Source organism: Accipiter gentilis, chromosome 19, assembly GCF_929443795.1.
Source record: "Accipiter gentilis chromosome 19, bAccGen1.1, whole genome shotgun sequence".
Taxonomy (NCBI): Eukaryota; Metazoa; Chordata; class Aves; order Accipitriformes; family Accipitridae; genus Astur; species Astur gentilis.
In genome coordinates, this window is record NC_064898.1 from 11,252,005 (window position 1) to 11,268,373 (window position 16,369).

The 16,369-nt window shown below is 39.0% G+C and overlaps 1 protein-coding gene across 1 annotated transcript in view; it reads left to right on the top strand.

Annotated features, from left to right (window-relative positions):
• The window catches only part of GUCY1A2 (guanylate cyclase 1 soluble subunit alpha 2), a 167,455-nt gene that overhangs the window by 108,344 nt on the left and 42,742 nt on the right, over window positions 1-16,369 (top strand). The window contains exon 6 of the mRNA XM_049823385.1: window positions 13,303-13,446. Coding sequence (XP_049679342.1) covers window positions 13,303-13,446 — 144 coding nt within the window. The remainder of the gene's footprint in view (window positions 1-13,302; window positions 13,447-16,369) is intronic.

Consider the following 16,369-nt stretch of genomic DNA (forward strand, 5'->3'; position numbering starts at 1 on the left):
TCTCTTTTGTCTCTCTCCTTCCACTTTCTCTTATCTGAAAAGAACACATTTGTTTATAAGTGTCCCACTCCACTTCTCTCAAGCTGCTTGGGAGCCTTGAAGTCTGTGTCCAACTTGCAGGTCCTGGGAGTGCTTCCCAAGTCCTAAGTTTGTGTGAACCCTGGCCATATCCTGACTTTTTATTTGGACAGGACTAAAAAGGGTATCCTCCTTTGGGGCTCTCTGCTCCATATTGAGGAGCAAACCCAGACATAGCAGCTGGACAGGAACCATGGCTAAGACCATGCCCTGTTGCAGCATACATGCTGTGTTTCGTAAAACGCACCCTTAATACTTAAATCCTTTGTTTTCTTGTGTCAAGTTTTTCCACCGTCTAAATTTTAGTCCCTCTGAGGGACTAGAGGCAATTGATTTCACCTTCCATCAGCCTAGGCTATTTCCATTTAAACACCCAGTACTGTGTCAGAAGTAGAGGACACATAGCACAAGTGTGACAACATATGGCTGGCCCTTCATATACCTGAGCGTGCCAAGATGCAGCATTTTCATTCATGCAAATAGCATTCATAACTGTACCTTAATTTCTTAAATGATTTAAATTAATATGGGGGATACTTAGGTAAGTTAAAAGAAACTAGCTAATGTATGAATTTCAAGACAGATAAATTAAAGAATATGTAACTTTTAGGAAGATGTTGTCAGTAGTAGTTTTAATACCAGGGATACCTATAGCAAATTAATGCCACTCTTACATCTGGAGAAGGGCAGTCACATTAAACTGAAATGTGTGTCTTAAGTTATGCATGATTATTTTAATATTTGTTTATTTTGTTAAACAGTTCTTTACTTTGACATTGTGACTACCTCCCGTAAGGCAGAATGCCAGCCAGGACATTTTCTATTCATCAGACGTATTTGGTCTGATTTTTGCAATTTCATACTTGCCTACAGAAGAGAGAAATAATTTATGCACTATGACTTTTGTATTCTATGACTGCTGTGTGCAAACCTGATGCTGACATCATCTAAACTCTTAAGTCTCCTAGCATGCCTCTATTTTAACTAGTCAAAACAACAAAAAAAATCCCTTTTAAAATACTAGATAAGAATTCTACAAGGCAAGTACTATTTGCCACTTTTCCTTTTGTGAAGAAAACAGCGTTCTGAATTAAAGTGTAGATGAAAGAGTTGCTCCATATATTGGATACTGAAAGATTTATGCGTAAGACTGATAAGTAGATGCTATAGAAAGAGTTTGAATACAGCTCTTCCTCCAAAATGTTCCTGAACTTGCCAGCATGTAGCATCATTAAGCTCACTAAAAATAAAATGCCCTCAGGCCTGGTAAGAGCAATTGCTTCATAATTAGGCTCTCAGGAAAGGAGCTGGATTTTATAGTAAGACGTTTCTTTTAAGAAATTAGCTTTACCAGATGAACAGATTTCTGAACTTCATAAGTGGACACTTGGAATCCATTCCTGCTCACATGGGAGGGGTTTTCCATACACTAAACTATTTCCAAAAGCAGAATGCAGTGTCATAAAAGCATTGCAGTTACCTCAAAACTTAGGCACAAGATTTCACTGCTTAGGAATTAATTTTGAATAGTTGAGAGACAGAAGCTAAGAGGACCAAACACTAAGGCAGAAACTGAAGGAGATTCTTGGGTCCATTTGCAGATAGACTTATTCTCAAATCCTATCTTGAGAACTTTTAAAACCTTTAAAAAACAGGAGGTTTTTTATAGTATCCCAGAATTTTTGGAATCTGTAAATAATATTGTATCCAAAATGTAGAATTAATTTCAGCAAAAAACCCCAGACCTAAGTAATATAAGCTGATAGATGTTAAGCTTCACAGCGTTGCAGAATTCAACTGTGTTTCAAAGCTTTTCTGCCAAATCTGTGCACTGGGAAAACATACAGAATACTTCAAAATGCAAACAGAAATAGGCTTTAATTTATATTCATGCAACATCAAGAAAACAAACAGGTTTTGATTAATTTGAAAAAGGTCAATATTCACTCTTTGATACGTAGATCTAGAAGCTACATCAGGATCAAGTATACTTAGGCCATGCTCAGAAGAGGCTTTTCTGAACTGCACTTACAACAGCTCCAGAGAAAGAGCACACATACTTCACCTCTCAGTGGAATAACCTACCTAGTTTCTCTCCAGCATGTTTCTTTGACATTTCTTTCCTTAGAATCTGTATTTTAGATTAAGTGACTTGTTCAAGTCTTTCTACCATAAGCTGCCCCAAATACTTCACATCTGCCCTCCTTCCACTTAGTGATTAATAACATCTCTGACCTGCATGCCAAAATATGCATGCCAAGACACAGGATTTTTTGAGCTACACAGGATCTTGCTGTTGTGCTGACAAATAGTATCTTGCCACTAGCAGTCAACACACTCATGCAATCTTTTTTCCTGTTTTGGGGTACTTTATGGATATCAAATAAATTGTTCCTTGTGATGAGTTCTGAGGTTGCTGACTTAAAACTACAGTGGAGAGAATCTCCCTTTTCTTCAGTCTTTGTCCCATACCAGTTAAAAAGGTATCCTGTTTGCTGCTGAACTAGAAGTCACAGACAGGAATAATGAAGCCCAAATGATGTCTGAAGCACCACTTTGCCATATACCATAGACTGTTCCTAATTTCCCTTCTGTACCACTTAGGGCAGAAAACAGATGAAAGAAAAGCCCATTGGGAGATACTAATAACTTCAAAGGTTTCTTACAGAGTTGTACTTCCAGGAATTTCATCTTAAGGCTGAAGTTTGCTATACTCCTTTGGAGGGAAGATGTTTCAGCTTTCATAAAAGAAATATATAGTGTTCAGGTAGTATGTAGTTCAGTCTTGCAGATAGAATGAAATATGGATAAACAGGATAATGACAATTTTGGGAAGGTATCGGTCTTTACTGCAGTACCTGAGAACATTTTCCGGCTGCCAATTCCAGGTGTGTTCCCATCCTGAATCCTGGCTTCATGCTGGGATGAGATTTAAGAAAGCACCTCCTTATATATATTAATATATATTGTTTAATACATAGAGTGTATTTTAATTAAGTAAAATGAAGTTTCACTGCATTTTAATTTCTCTCATACCCAAGTTATTTCTTTCCTAATTTCATTGCTTTTTATTATATTGGCGCTGGAATAACTCCCATCACCACTGAGCATGAGTATTGTGCTGTCTCTCAATAAGGTCCCTTAGAAAACTTTACTGATTAATTCAAAGCTTGACTTTCTATGACTTTTACAAATGGATATGATGATTGTCATCCAAAAAACTATGTGTTGCTCATCCCATTGAAACAATCAGTAATGTGGGATTGACTGTAAGAGGGAATGGAGTATTCAAGGGTCCTTAACATTAGTGCTGATTCTGTTCACTTTTAGCTAAGAAGAGAAATACTAACAGCATTTCATCAAGGAAAATAAGGTGCTAATTTTACTGGTGATCACTACAGAAGGTTAAAGGCTGATATTCTGGAAAATAGTAATCTGCTGGGCAATCACCAGGGAAACTGTAGTGTTGCAGCTCCAAACAATGCAACTGTGTGTCTCAACTGGACAGTAAAGTTATCTATGATAAAACACATGGAAAAAAGGGTGCTTTTTTTTCAAAAATTGTTTCCTTGCTTCCTGCCTTCCTTCCTTCTCTCTGTCTCCCTCCTCTCCCTTCTCGCCTTGCCTCGCCTCACCTCCATAGCAATAAAGGTCACAAATCAGAAAAAAAGAAAACATTTCATTATTGCCAGTGGAGGAAAAATGATAATTGTAAAAAAATTGCCATTACTTTAATATTTCCTTGGGTAGTTTAAATATTACATCATGAAAAGTTCAGAAAGCATGGATAATTTTCGGCTTTAATTTTTCCAGTGTAACAGAATTTTCTTCTTGGAATTAAAAGATACAGTATTAAAATGAAAAATCAGTGGCTGCAGTATAACCTCAATTATTTAAATGTCAGGGGAGATAGAAAACATTTGGACGACTGAAGTTTCAGATAATTATCAATATAGCTAATAGATATATTGGGAGACAGGGTGTACCATATAGTTCAAGTCTGGATTACAGTAGAAACTGCCATAACTAGTGCATTATAATGGTCCATGTTTGACAGTATTGAACATGGGTACTTGAAGAAGCCCCATGAGCTACTTATGAAATGTCAGGTATATATGGCAGACTTCTTTCCAGCATTTTCATTTTGAGATTTATGCCCTAAAATACAAGTATTATGTTCTTTATCCCTGTGTTTGCTGAAGCATCTATTAAAATCCTTACTGTCTGCATAACTGTTTGATTGTTCTTTAAAAAACTTGAAAAATTCTTTTTATCTGAGTACGATCTTGTGGTCAATAGGTTTCATAGGCTTCCCTCTTTCTTAATCCATAAGGGTGCTGATGTCATTGTTGTCTCTTACCCTCCTACACTGCACCACTGTGAAAAGCCCACCTCTGTCCCTCGAGGACATCCCACAGGCACTGGGGGCTGCTCTTAGGTCCCCCCAAAGCCATCTCTGCTCCAGGCTGAACAAGCTCAGCTCCCCCAGCCTCTCCTCACAGAGCAGGTGCTCCAGCTCCTACCATCTTGGTGGACCGCCACTGAGCTGGATCCATTTTATCAATCTCTGTCTTGTACTGAGGGGCCCAAAACTGGATGCAATATCTAGGTGTGGTCTAGTGACTGCGGAGTAGAGGGTAATAACCAGTTTCCACAGTCTCTGTTCATGGAGCCAAGGCTATAATCGGCCATCTTGCTCCCAGGACTCACTGCTGGCCCATGTGCCACTTGCTGCCCACCAGGACCCCAAGGGTCTTTCCCAAAGAGCTGCTTCTCAGGAAGTTGGCCCCAGGCTGTATCAGTTCCAGGGAAATTCCTCCCCAGGGACAGGACTTTGCACATGTTCTTGTTGAATTTCAGGAGTTTCCTGCCAGCCAATTTCTCCCACCTGTCCACGTCCCTCAGGATGACAGCCTTGCCTTAGAGCAAACTGACTCATCCCCCCAGTTTGGTATCAACTGCAGGATTTATGAGAGTGCAAATAATGTTATTATCAGGAAAAGAAGCATAGATTTGTCAGAAAAGGCAGATATATTTACTCAGTAATATTCTAGATAGTTTTTTTTTTACATACTGTATTTTGAAAGCTGTTAACTAATCAGTACACATTGCATTCGCCTAGAACAATGTCTCTGTATTTGGGTAGGAGAGGGGGAACATGCATAGGCAACAGGTGAAAGGAGAGGCAGGTATTTTAAGATGGAGAATAATGCTCTTCTGTGCAGGGAAAAAACCCACACCCAAAACAGAAAAGCTAGTTTTCTCGGTGAGAAAAGTGAGGAAAGTGAAGAGCATTAAACTGTGATTAGCTAAGCCATTACCCCTTTCCCTGCTGCTTATTTCTATTTTTTTCACTCTCAAGCTCTTTAAGATGAGATTGATATCATTGCAACTGCTGTTTGTTATTATTTCAGTATTATAAAATGAAATTTTATAGAATATCTCTCAGCAGTACATGAGTTTCAGGCTATTGGCAGATTACTCATAAGTGATGAGAAACAATTTAGTAATAAGCTCCTCTTCAGCTAAATATAGCATATACATTTTATATACTGTGGCTGTAAACAGCATGTGGAGCGTAGAAAAACTGTTTAATATTCCAAATTTTCCTGCCAACTTAAAATTACAATGATTATGAACACATATTTACTTAAGCGGAAATAAATATTTCTGGTGATTGAAGTAACAGAAACATGTGAGACCATGAGCAGGTTTTGATGCATGTGGAAACTCAACTGAATTTGAAGAATTATCTGTTACTCTATAAAAGGAGGATAAGATATCAAGACATGGAAAGGGCTGAAGAATATCTATGTTTAGTTACCCTATCTGAAGTCTGTATGTGTGATACAGTTATATAGATAAGCTATATATGTTAATAGAATAAACCAAATAAACTTTGAACAGCATAATATTTTTTTCTTCTTACATGTACCACTGAAAAGTTTTCTTTTCTCAAGGAAGAGCATCCTTGAGCAAAAGATGGTTATGCAATACTTAGGTATTTACTTTCCAAAGTAATCCTGTATTCACTTCATCACCTGTGTATAACATCAAAGTATCCAGAAGTGTCCCATAGTTCTTCATCCTGAATTGCACTGTAAATTTTTTTTCCCATGCCTTGTGAGGAAAAAAAAAATAAAATCTCTTCTTGTTATATATATATATCTGAAGAAGATGCTGAAGGATGAATGTTCCCTGATGGATTTGGCTTGAGAAGGGCTCCATTAGCAGTTAATTTTATCTCAGCAGGACAGCCAACTCAAACTAAAATCACCAGTGCAACCTGCATTAAGGGCTTTTATTTATGGATGACAATTTGAGTTAGAGACAATACTTCAACCGTGTTTATCTCTATAGTGAAGGCAATCCAACTTTTTATTTCAAATTTATTTATTTATTTTGCAAAAGAGCATTGAGCAGTCCATAGAGACAGTGTCATAGATTATTTTAGGGTGAATGGTACTAAATATTACAACCCTTAGGAGTGAGATAATAAATAACTATGCAACCCTGTAAGTATTTTGGAGATGGGAACAATAGTACACAAGTAGCCTTCAGAGGAAGGTGAAGGATGTACAAGGGATTGCTGTTAAGAGCGGAAAGAAGACAGCAATTTTTGAATTTTCAGACCCTTTTTTTTTTAATGTATTTAGTTTTGATTGTAAGCAAAGAAGCCTTCTTGATATGAGTATCATTTAACCCATTAAAAAGGAACAAACGGCACAAAGACTTATTTATGGCTCTTATGTGAAAAAAATTAGTAATTTTTTACACTGTAACAATGAAAATAAAAATTATCTATTAGGCTTTTACTAGAAACCTGCTGAGAGAGACAGGACTAAAAATAGAGCCAATTCTCCCTCCAGTGATTTCTTTCAGTGGATTTAGGTGACCCGCCTAGTGGATGAGGGAAAGGCTGTGGATGTTATCTACCTTGACTTCAGCAAGGCCTTTGACTCTGTCTCTCATGGCATACTCCTTGAGAAGCTGGCATCTCATGGCTTGGACAGGTGTACTCTTTGCTGGGTGAAAAACTGGCTGGATGGACGAGCCCAGAGGGTTGTCATGAATGGGATGAAATCCAGTTGGTGGCTGGAACAAGTGGTGTTCCCCAGGGCTCAGTGTTGGGCCCCATTCTGTTTAATATCTTTATCAATGATTTGGACAGTGGGATTGAGTGCACCCTCAGCAAGTTTGCAGACGACACCAAGTTGGGAGGCAGGGTCAATCTGCTTGAGGGTAGCAAGGTTCTACAGAGAGATCTGGACAGGCTGGATCGATGGGCCGAGGCCAATCGTGTGAGGTTCAACAAGGCCAAGTGCCAGGTCCTGCATTTGTGTCACAGCAACCCCATGCAGCACTACAGGCTTGGGGAAGAGTGGCTGGAAAGCTGCCCGGCAGAGAAATACCTGGGGGTGCTGGTTGACAGCCGGCTGAATATGAGCCAGCAGTGTGCCCAGGTGGCCAAGAAGGCCAATGGCATCTTGGCTTGTATCAGAAAAAGTGTGGCCAGCAGGAGCAGGGAGGTGGTTGTTCCCCTGTGTTCGGCACTGGTGAGGCCGCACCTCGAGTCCTGTGTTCAGTTTTGGGTCTCTCACTACAGGAAAGATATGGAGGTGCTGGAACGTGTCCAGAGAAGGGCAACCAAGTTGGTGAGGGGCCTGGAGCACAAGTCTTAACGAGGAGTGGCTGAGGGAGCTGGGGCTGTTTAGTCTGGAGAAAAAGAGGCTGAGGGGAGACCTGATCACTCTCCACAACTACCTGAAAGGGGGTTGTACTGAGGTGGGTGCTGGTCTCTTCTGTCAGGTGGCTGATGATAGGACGAGAGGAAATGGCCTCAAGTTGCAGCAAGGGAGATTTAGGTTGGATATTAGGAAAAATTTTTTTACTGAGGGGGTTGTCAGACATAGGTATAGGCTGCCCAGGGAAGTGGTTGAGTCACCATCCCTGGAGGTATTCAAAAAGCATGTAGACAAAGTACTCCAGAACATGGTTTAGTGGGCATGGTTGATGGTTGAACTCGATGATCTTGAAGGTCTTTTCCAACCTAAATGATTCTATGACTCTATGATTATATGATTCAATATTTCTGATTGCTGTAGGAATTTCAAGTTAGAATTGCCACAAGAGTGCCCCCCCCTCCCATGATTACATTTTTTATGTTTATTTCCAAGCTGTGCTTTGAAAAAGGTGCTAGTAAGATTCCTTAGGCTCTTGGGTTTCCTGAATATTTTAGATGAAAATCTTTAAATTTGCCATTGCAGGTTTCACTTACTTACAAGATGATACTTCCCCCTGTGTTTGTAACCCTGGGAAATGAAGTGTGACACTTCAGTTCCTTCATTACTTCTAGAAGTTCATCTATGTAATGACTGGTGCATATTCATGCATTCACTAGGAAGAGTACAGAAGCAGGGATGGTCCTTCACTACACCACATTTTCCCTTCTAAACTGTCACTGATTCAACACCCTGACTTTATACCTAGGGAACATCATTCAGCTACAACTTCCAGTTTCTCAGGTAAGTAATGTAACACAACACAAGGTTAAGCTACTGGTAGTTAGAAGACACCTATTGGAGCTGCCCAGGGGACAGTTTATTAACCTCCGTTCTCTGGACACATCAGAATTGGAGAAATTATATTCTGTCTGCTAGGCTACCAGATTCATCTGCATGTCATATTCCACCTAAAATTGGCATGAATTAAAAATAAGTGACTAGAAGACAATTACTGTAGAGCTCAACTTCTATAAAAAGTACTGTTCATGACTAAAACAGACATACGGTATCTACAAAGGACTAACAGACGCTGGGTACATAGAAAATGACATCCCAAGACAAGAAGATATTTTTGTTTGCTTCCCGATGCAAGTCTTACGCATTGCCACTCTACAGTATTCAGCAGTCTCAGGATAGCTACCAAGAAGTATTTTCTGAATTGTAGAGTACACACAACTACTTCAGTTAATTATGAACTTTAGTCTTTGATTTGTTGAGGGCCTGACTGAAAATCTTTTGGACATTTCCAATGACTCGATGCAGAGTTATAGACGGCTTTAGCGATGGCCTTTGTATAGCATTGTAAGTAGCTGCAGTGGTTCCTGGCTTCTTTGTTTGTTAATGAAGAATAAAAATTGTATCCTACTTTTTTAATATATTTGTCTAATTTTGAAATCTAAGTTCAACCTCACTTCTCTTCTATGGTGCTATATATTAATTCCCAATTAATGAAAGCTCTAGTGAAGCTGGCCATGGCTAATGTAGGTCAGGCTATCAGTGAGTGGCTAGAAATATCAAGAGGAGTAAAAAATAATTATTTAACTAGAACAAAAATGTACTAAATCTTAGTAAAGGTAAAACTCAGTCATATGCAAAAATGGCTGAAATATTCAAAACAATATATTTGGGGTTTTAAAAGAAGCAGGATAATGTATTCCAGTCTTACAGCAAAATACCTTTTCCTGCATATATATCTAGGAAGGATATAAAAATCAAATGTACTACTAATAATGCACTATCATAGTCACATTATGAAGTAAAAAACTGAGAAGTAAGTTTATCACATGGTAGCAATTTTCTCTGGAGTTTCATTACTGTATATCATCATCTTGAAGAGCATCAAACAGATCTGAGTGCTGCTATTTTAGCCACCTTGAGTAGCACCTTCCTTTGCTCTTAATCCTATTGACATTTACTTGAATATTTATGGAGTAAGTTGCTCTCTGGTGTGCACAGTGATTTCAGGATCTACCCGGCAGATAGTGTGGAGCAAGCTATTAGCAGTGGTTGTTTTTCTGGTACAGTTCTTGCTCCTCAGCTGAAACAAGAGAAATCCCCTTCTTCCCCATGCGTGTCTGACTCACTGACAGGCCCAGCCTGAAATTCTGAGGTGTGGTGTATTGGTCTCATTGGAATTTCTATTTTAATGACTTCACACAACCTGCTGAAGTTCAACAAGGCCAAGTGCAAGGTCCTGCACCTGGATCAGGGTAATCCCCAATATTAATACAGACTGAGGGATGAAGGAATTGAGAGCAGAGAAGGACTTGGGGATATTGGGACATGAAAAATTAGACATGACCCAGCAGTGTGCACTCTCAGCCCAGAAAGCCAACCATATCTTGGGCTGCATAAAAAGAAGCATGACCAGCAGGTCGAGGGAGGTGATTCTAACCCTCCACTCTACTCTTGTGAGACCTCACCTGTAGTATTGTGTCCAGCTCTGGGGCCCCCAGTACAAGAAGGACATGGACCTGTTGGAGCGAGTCCAGAGGAGAGTCACAAAATTGATCAGAGGGATGGAACACCTCTCCTATGAAGAAAGGCTGAGAGAGCTGGGATTGTTAAGCCTGGAGAACAGAAGGCTCCCTTACTGTGGCCTTTCAATATAATAAAGGGGACTTATAAGAAGGATGCAGAGAGTCATTTTACCAAGGCCTGTAGTTACAGGACAAGGTGCAATGGTTATAAGCTGGAAGAGGGTGGATTGGTCATAAGGAAGAAATTTTTTACTGTAAAGGTGATGAAGCACTGGAACAGGTTGCCCAGAGAAGCTGTGGATGCCCCATCCCTGGAAGTGTTCTAGGTTAGGGTGGATGGGGCTTTGAGCAACTTGATCTAGTGAAAGATGTCCCTGCCCATGACAGGGGGGTTGGACTAGGTGATCTTTGAAAGTCCCTTCCAACCCAAACCATTCTATGATTCTATGACTCCGTACGAGAGGACCAAATCAAAGTGGCATAAACAACCTGAATTATAAGAGCTCCTGGAGCTTTTTAGAAAAAGGAGTTGGGGGAAAAAAACACAGATAACTGGAAAATTTGTCAAATCTGATTTTGAAGGAGGACTGAACCAAGGTTAAAGTTTGATGGAGGTACTCAGCATGTAAATTTCAGCTTAAATGCTTAGTTGGGAAATCTTTGTAGTGACTGAAAACAGGGTCACAGATGGTAAATCATTAGACAACCTTATCCGTACTTAGCACATCCAGTTTCAACTGCCAGGTCAGTCTCAACAGTCCTAATCATTCCCCTGGTTCTCCACTATTACTGTCAGAGGAACTTCATGGGGATAAGCACTTTAAAGAGTATCCTACAATGGTATTGTTATAATTTTTATTTTCAGAGTAAGATTAACATGAGGCAGCTTCAGTCCTATTTTTCTGGTAGTACACAGGCATGTACAATGCAGCTCTGATGGTGCTACTCTTTCCGTGAGTGCAATTTAGCTGTCAAATTAGTTCGCACAAGTATGGAAATTTCCAAAGGGGAAGAAGGTAACAAAAGAAGTAGGTTTGCCTGAACATTGCAGGAATAGTATATGGTCCCAGATCTATATTTGCTTTCAGTAGTGTAATGCAACTAAATTTAGTGGAAGGGTCATTCTGAAATTAAGTCATTCAATAAAGAGCAGGATTTTTATGTCATTTTTGTATTTGACAGCATAGACTCAACTCTTTTTGTAATTACTCCTTTATTTCTATTCAAACTGGTTATGTTCATCCACAATTTTTTAAGAATGGCAGTGTGCAGTTATTTGGATTTCTGCTAATTCTTCCTTCTGATTTAGAGAATTTTTTACCATCTATTTCTTAGCCATCCAGAGTGTCTTTTCAACTTCTGATATTTTTTCTCATTATGCTTGTGTGTTTTCTTCCCTAGTTTCTACATTTTTCAGCAGCCATTGCAATATACTTGCCCATCCATTTGTCTTTGGAAAGATGACCTCCTAAACTGCAGGGAGTTGTTAGTCTCTGCTTCTTGTGGACAGAGATCCTGAGATATGGCTTGGGGAAAATAGGCAGGCAGACAGCAGTAGTGATTGCTTCTATTTTTTTATTTTTTCTATATACAAGCACTATTACGAGCTTCCAAAAGTGACAAGGGAGCTCTAGCAGCTGTCTCAGCTCATGAGAAACCCTCAGCTTCTTATATATATCCTCCTGCATGATCAGTAGGAAAGGCTAAGGTGTGAAACTTGGCAACGGGCTTGTAGCAGCTTCTGTAAATTTGATGGTGGGAAGTATTTGCCCATACTGCTGTTCTAGATTCATATTCTGGGTACATTTACATGTAATGCTTACTTTTTGAGGTACTATTTCCAATTCTGTTTATCAGGACTGGAAATTAATCTGAGAAGGTCCAGGTCTACTAATATTAGCAGGACCCCTGCAAAGAGAAGAATCAGCTGTATTTATTCCCTGAATAACTCTTTGCTCAGTGCATGCTTTCTTCTCACCTTAGTCTTTGCTGAAACCTTTCCTGGCATTCCTGTAGTGTTATAGGCAAGGGTGAAAGCCAGATTAATTATGTAGCAAAAGCCAAACTAATCCTTGAGGGCCAAGTCTGCTTGGGCATGTGTTAATAGACTGTGTACATAGCATGTTGCATACGTGTGGGGAAGCAGACTGCAAAACACAATGCTGTCGATAAAGCTGCAGAACTTGAGGGCTTCAGTGTTTCTCAGGCTTCTGCAATTTATTTTGCTCCCACTTCCTCCTGAGGGACAACTTTCTTTAAAGAAAATCAAGGATAAGAGAGAGGTAAGGCCTCTCTGAAGAGACCAGAGGGATCAGTCTGCTCAACTTGATGCCTGAAGGTAGGGAATTCACAGTCAGGTAGCCTGCATAGTAGAGAGGCAATAATTCTTATTTGAAAATAACAGAGACAGGTGCAGTCAAATGTCTGTAGCAATAGCATCTATTTGTAAATTATCCCTATACCTATACCTGCTAATGAGAAGTTGCAGACTCTTCACTGTTTTTTATGGTGATGTTTTGCTTTTTCTAATTCTCTACCTGATATACTTTTCTGGTAGAGCAAATAATAATTATGAATTATAATCATGTAACACTATTCTTACCCAACAGCAAACACGACCAGGATAGTGTCAAACAAAGCTGCAAGCAATTTCTCATTTAGGAAAATAGAGTTTTCTGTATTACTGCTGTGGGAAAATGTTGTCATCTCTCAGCTAATGGCATACACTGTTCTAGATGTAATGATCTTCTTTGGTTATAATGGTGATGAACCACTATGCAATTGCATGTCAGGTTTTGACTGCACCCGTTTGCAAACTCAGGTAATTATGCTCCGTTGTCTAATTGCTTATTTTATGGATGTTTTGTGCACATGTTTTAAGCAATGCTGTTTGATTGCAGATAACTAATGGTAGGGTTGTCTTCTCATTATCATACATTTGATTTGTCTGATTGCTGCAGGTGGAAACAATAGGTGATGCATACTGTGTTGCAGCAGGGCTCCATAAGAAAAGCCTTAGTCATGCTAAAGCCATTGCCCTGATGGCACTGAAGATGATGGAGCTATCAGAAGAGGTTCTGACTCCAGATGGGAGCCCTATTAAGGTAATCCCTTTGCTCTTTATTCTCAGCTAGTCAGTGGTATGTGGACCTGATTAATTCCATTGTGTTCTGTCAGTAGCAATCTGTTTATTGCTAGGAGAATTTAAAATCACATCAATATATCATAGTCTTTTTTGTGGACATATATTTCACTGGTGCCCATCAACAAACATGTAAGCAATGCCTTACTTTAATAAGCACAATAGACCACACAGACTAGCTGTCGCGTTGTCATATGCATTGAATGCCTGTTTGTGGCTGGAGGGCATTAGATGCACTGCTGCAGCCCTTCTTCCAATTCAGTTTAGTCTGAGAAGACAATTCATATGATCCAGCACTGTCCCATGCTAAAAGCCAAAGCAGAGTATGCGATGGCAATAGGGAAATTCAGAAGTAGGCTCCTGATGTGAACTTCAGCACTAGTGTAGTGGTACTCAGAGAGTTCTGTGGCTCTAAGGGGCCACGTGCCTGTTTTCTAAATAGTTGTTGACCTGTATAAAAGAAGAATGTGTACACTGCCTGCTCTTTCTCCATGTTAATGTGCATCCTTCCCACACTATTCCAGTTCCTTCTCCTAGATTGGTGCAGGGGGTAGCAGGAGGTGGAAAACCACATGTCCTTTTATACCACTTTAAAGTTCCACTGCTGTTCTGCTTCTTTTGATCTTATACCAACCTTGTAGCTACTGGCATTTGGAACTGGTAATGTTTAGGTAGGAGATGGAGATTCAGCAGGGAAGAATATAGATGTGCCTTTCTTTTTCAAGGGTCAGATTACACATTGTTTTCATTATGTCTACTCATTCCGGTTTCTGGTTAAATTGTTCTTCCCATAATACAGACCTTTTGTTTTCAAAGAAAATGGGGGTATTATGTAGAACAATTATTCAACACTGTCTAAAACCTATAACAAAAGCCATATGTAGCTAGATGAGAAGGCCAGACAGACTTCCCATGGGGTGATTTACATCATGGTTGAAATGCACTTTGTAAACTGCAATTTCTCCTGTCTGATAAAAAATGAGGGTTCCATCCAAAATGCCTTTTTTTTTTTTTTTTTTTTTTTTCAAAATTTGAAAGACTGTTTTGAAGGTTTAAAACTTGACAGAAAGGACGTGAAATTTTAAAAAATTTATTCAGGGATGTTGCTGTGATGCTCCTTGAACAATACAATTGTATACTTGGGAGTTCCAACTCTTCTCTATCTATTAGTTAGGTTATATCTTGAACTATATTCCTTGAACTCTGTGCGTGGTGAATCAAGAGAGACTTAATCCAAAGGAATTTTTCTGCCCAGAAAGGAGAGTGTGGATACAAGGCAACCAAGCTAGAAATTCCATGACATAAGGCAACACAATATTCAAATGAAAATATATTGAGTTCTGGTTGAAATATTTTTATTTTTAGATATCAGTGCTGCTGATGAATTTTTTTAAATGTCAAAATAAGATACTTATTTGATTATTGAAAAATGTCCACATATTCAAAAGAATAACTTTCTGAAAAAAATCTCTTGAACTATGGATCTTGAAAAAAATTTTCTTAAAGTCTCATGTGGACATTCATCAAACACAGAATAAGCATTAAAAGACAAATGGTATCTGAAGATAACTGGAAGACAGCGTTTTCAGTTTTGATATAAGACTGTTTCAAACGTGTTAATTTAATCTTATTAAAATAGATTTTCTAGATTGTTTGTTGATTTCTCTATTTTTCCAATGACTATAGGTGATTAATACATTCTAGCTACACTGTCACATGCTGGGAGAGCTGTCTTCCAGATCCTCTCCATCTTTTCACCTTCTTTTGAGTGATTGCTGCAATTGTAGGGAAATTTTGAAGGTGTATGTTTTACCCTGAGAGTCACAGTTTGTGACTGTTTTCATTATCACTCACTATTTTTCTGAAAATTCCTCATGATTTCAGTGGCTGCATAAGAAAACCGATAAAAGAAAGACTATAAAGACAGTGCAGAGCAAAAATGCTTGCATAGAATAAAATGCTAGGAATAACCAAATAGTTTCTAAAAGTGCTAATAAACATCCTTTAGAATTCAGAAGAAAAGAGTCAGTTCATCATACTTAAACTGAAAGTAGAGGTACTGAGAAGCTCCTCAGTGGGTGTTAGTTGTCCTGTCTTCAGTTTTAGGTGTAATAGCTTTCAGGGCATGAGGGATCGTGATATCGTAAAATGATGTTTTTACCTTTGTACCTAACCTGGTAAATTATGTTTAAAAAAGCTTATCTTGCATAGAGGTATTTTGATTTGATTTTAAATATATTAAGGTTAAGATTCCTCTCACATGGATGTCTACCCTGTAAAATTATTGAAATAAGGACTTTTGGAGAAGTCTACTTTAATTTGTCCTAGTTTAGGTATCTACTCTAGGATGAGATGAATCACACTTTAAAAATGTGTATTTTCTCAGTTGTCTGTAAGGGAAGTCTATGGACTTAGCCTAAATGTGGATGTCTGTACTGTAAGCTTCTACACTCTGTCAGATGAGTCCTCCTACAAATGGCAAAGAACACATAGTTTTTCCTCAGTGGTTATGTCAGTGATCGTCACAGTTAAAAACATATGCATTATTTCTAAATTGAGTTGGCATGACTTTACCTTGCAGCCAATGTTGAATTGGCTAGTGATCCGTATTTTGGTTAGCTGCCAGTTTTTCACTTTAAAAAATGTGCAGGTGCTCATCATGCCACAGATTCCCACTAATAAATACTTTGTATGCCTAATAATGTCTTAAAGCTGCATCAGGGGAAGTTCAGATTGGATATTTGGAAAAAGTGGTCAAGCACTGGAACAAGCTCCCCAGGGAAGTGGTCATGGCCCCGAGCCAGTCAGTGTTCAAGGATTTGGACAATGCTCTTAGATACATGGTTTAACTTTTAGGTTACCCCATGTGGAGTCAGGAGTTGGAA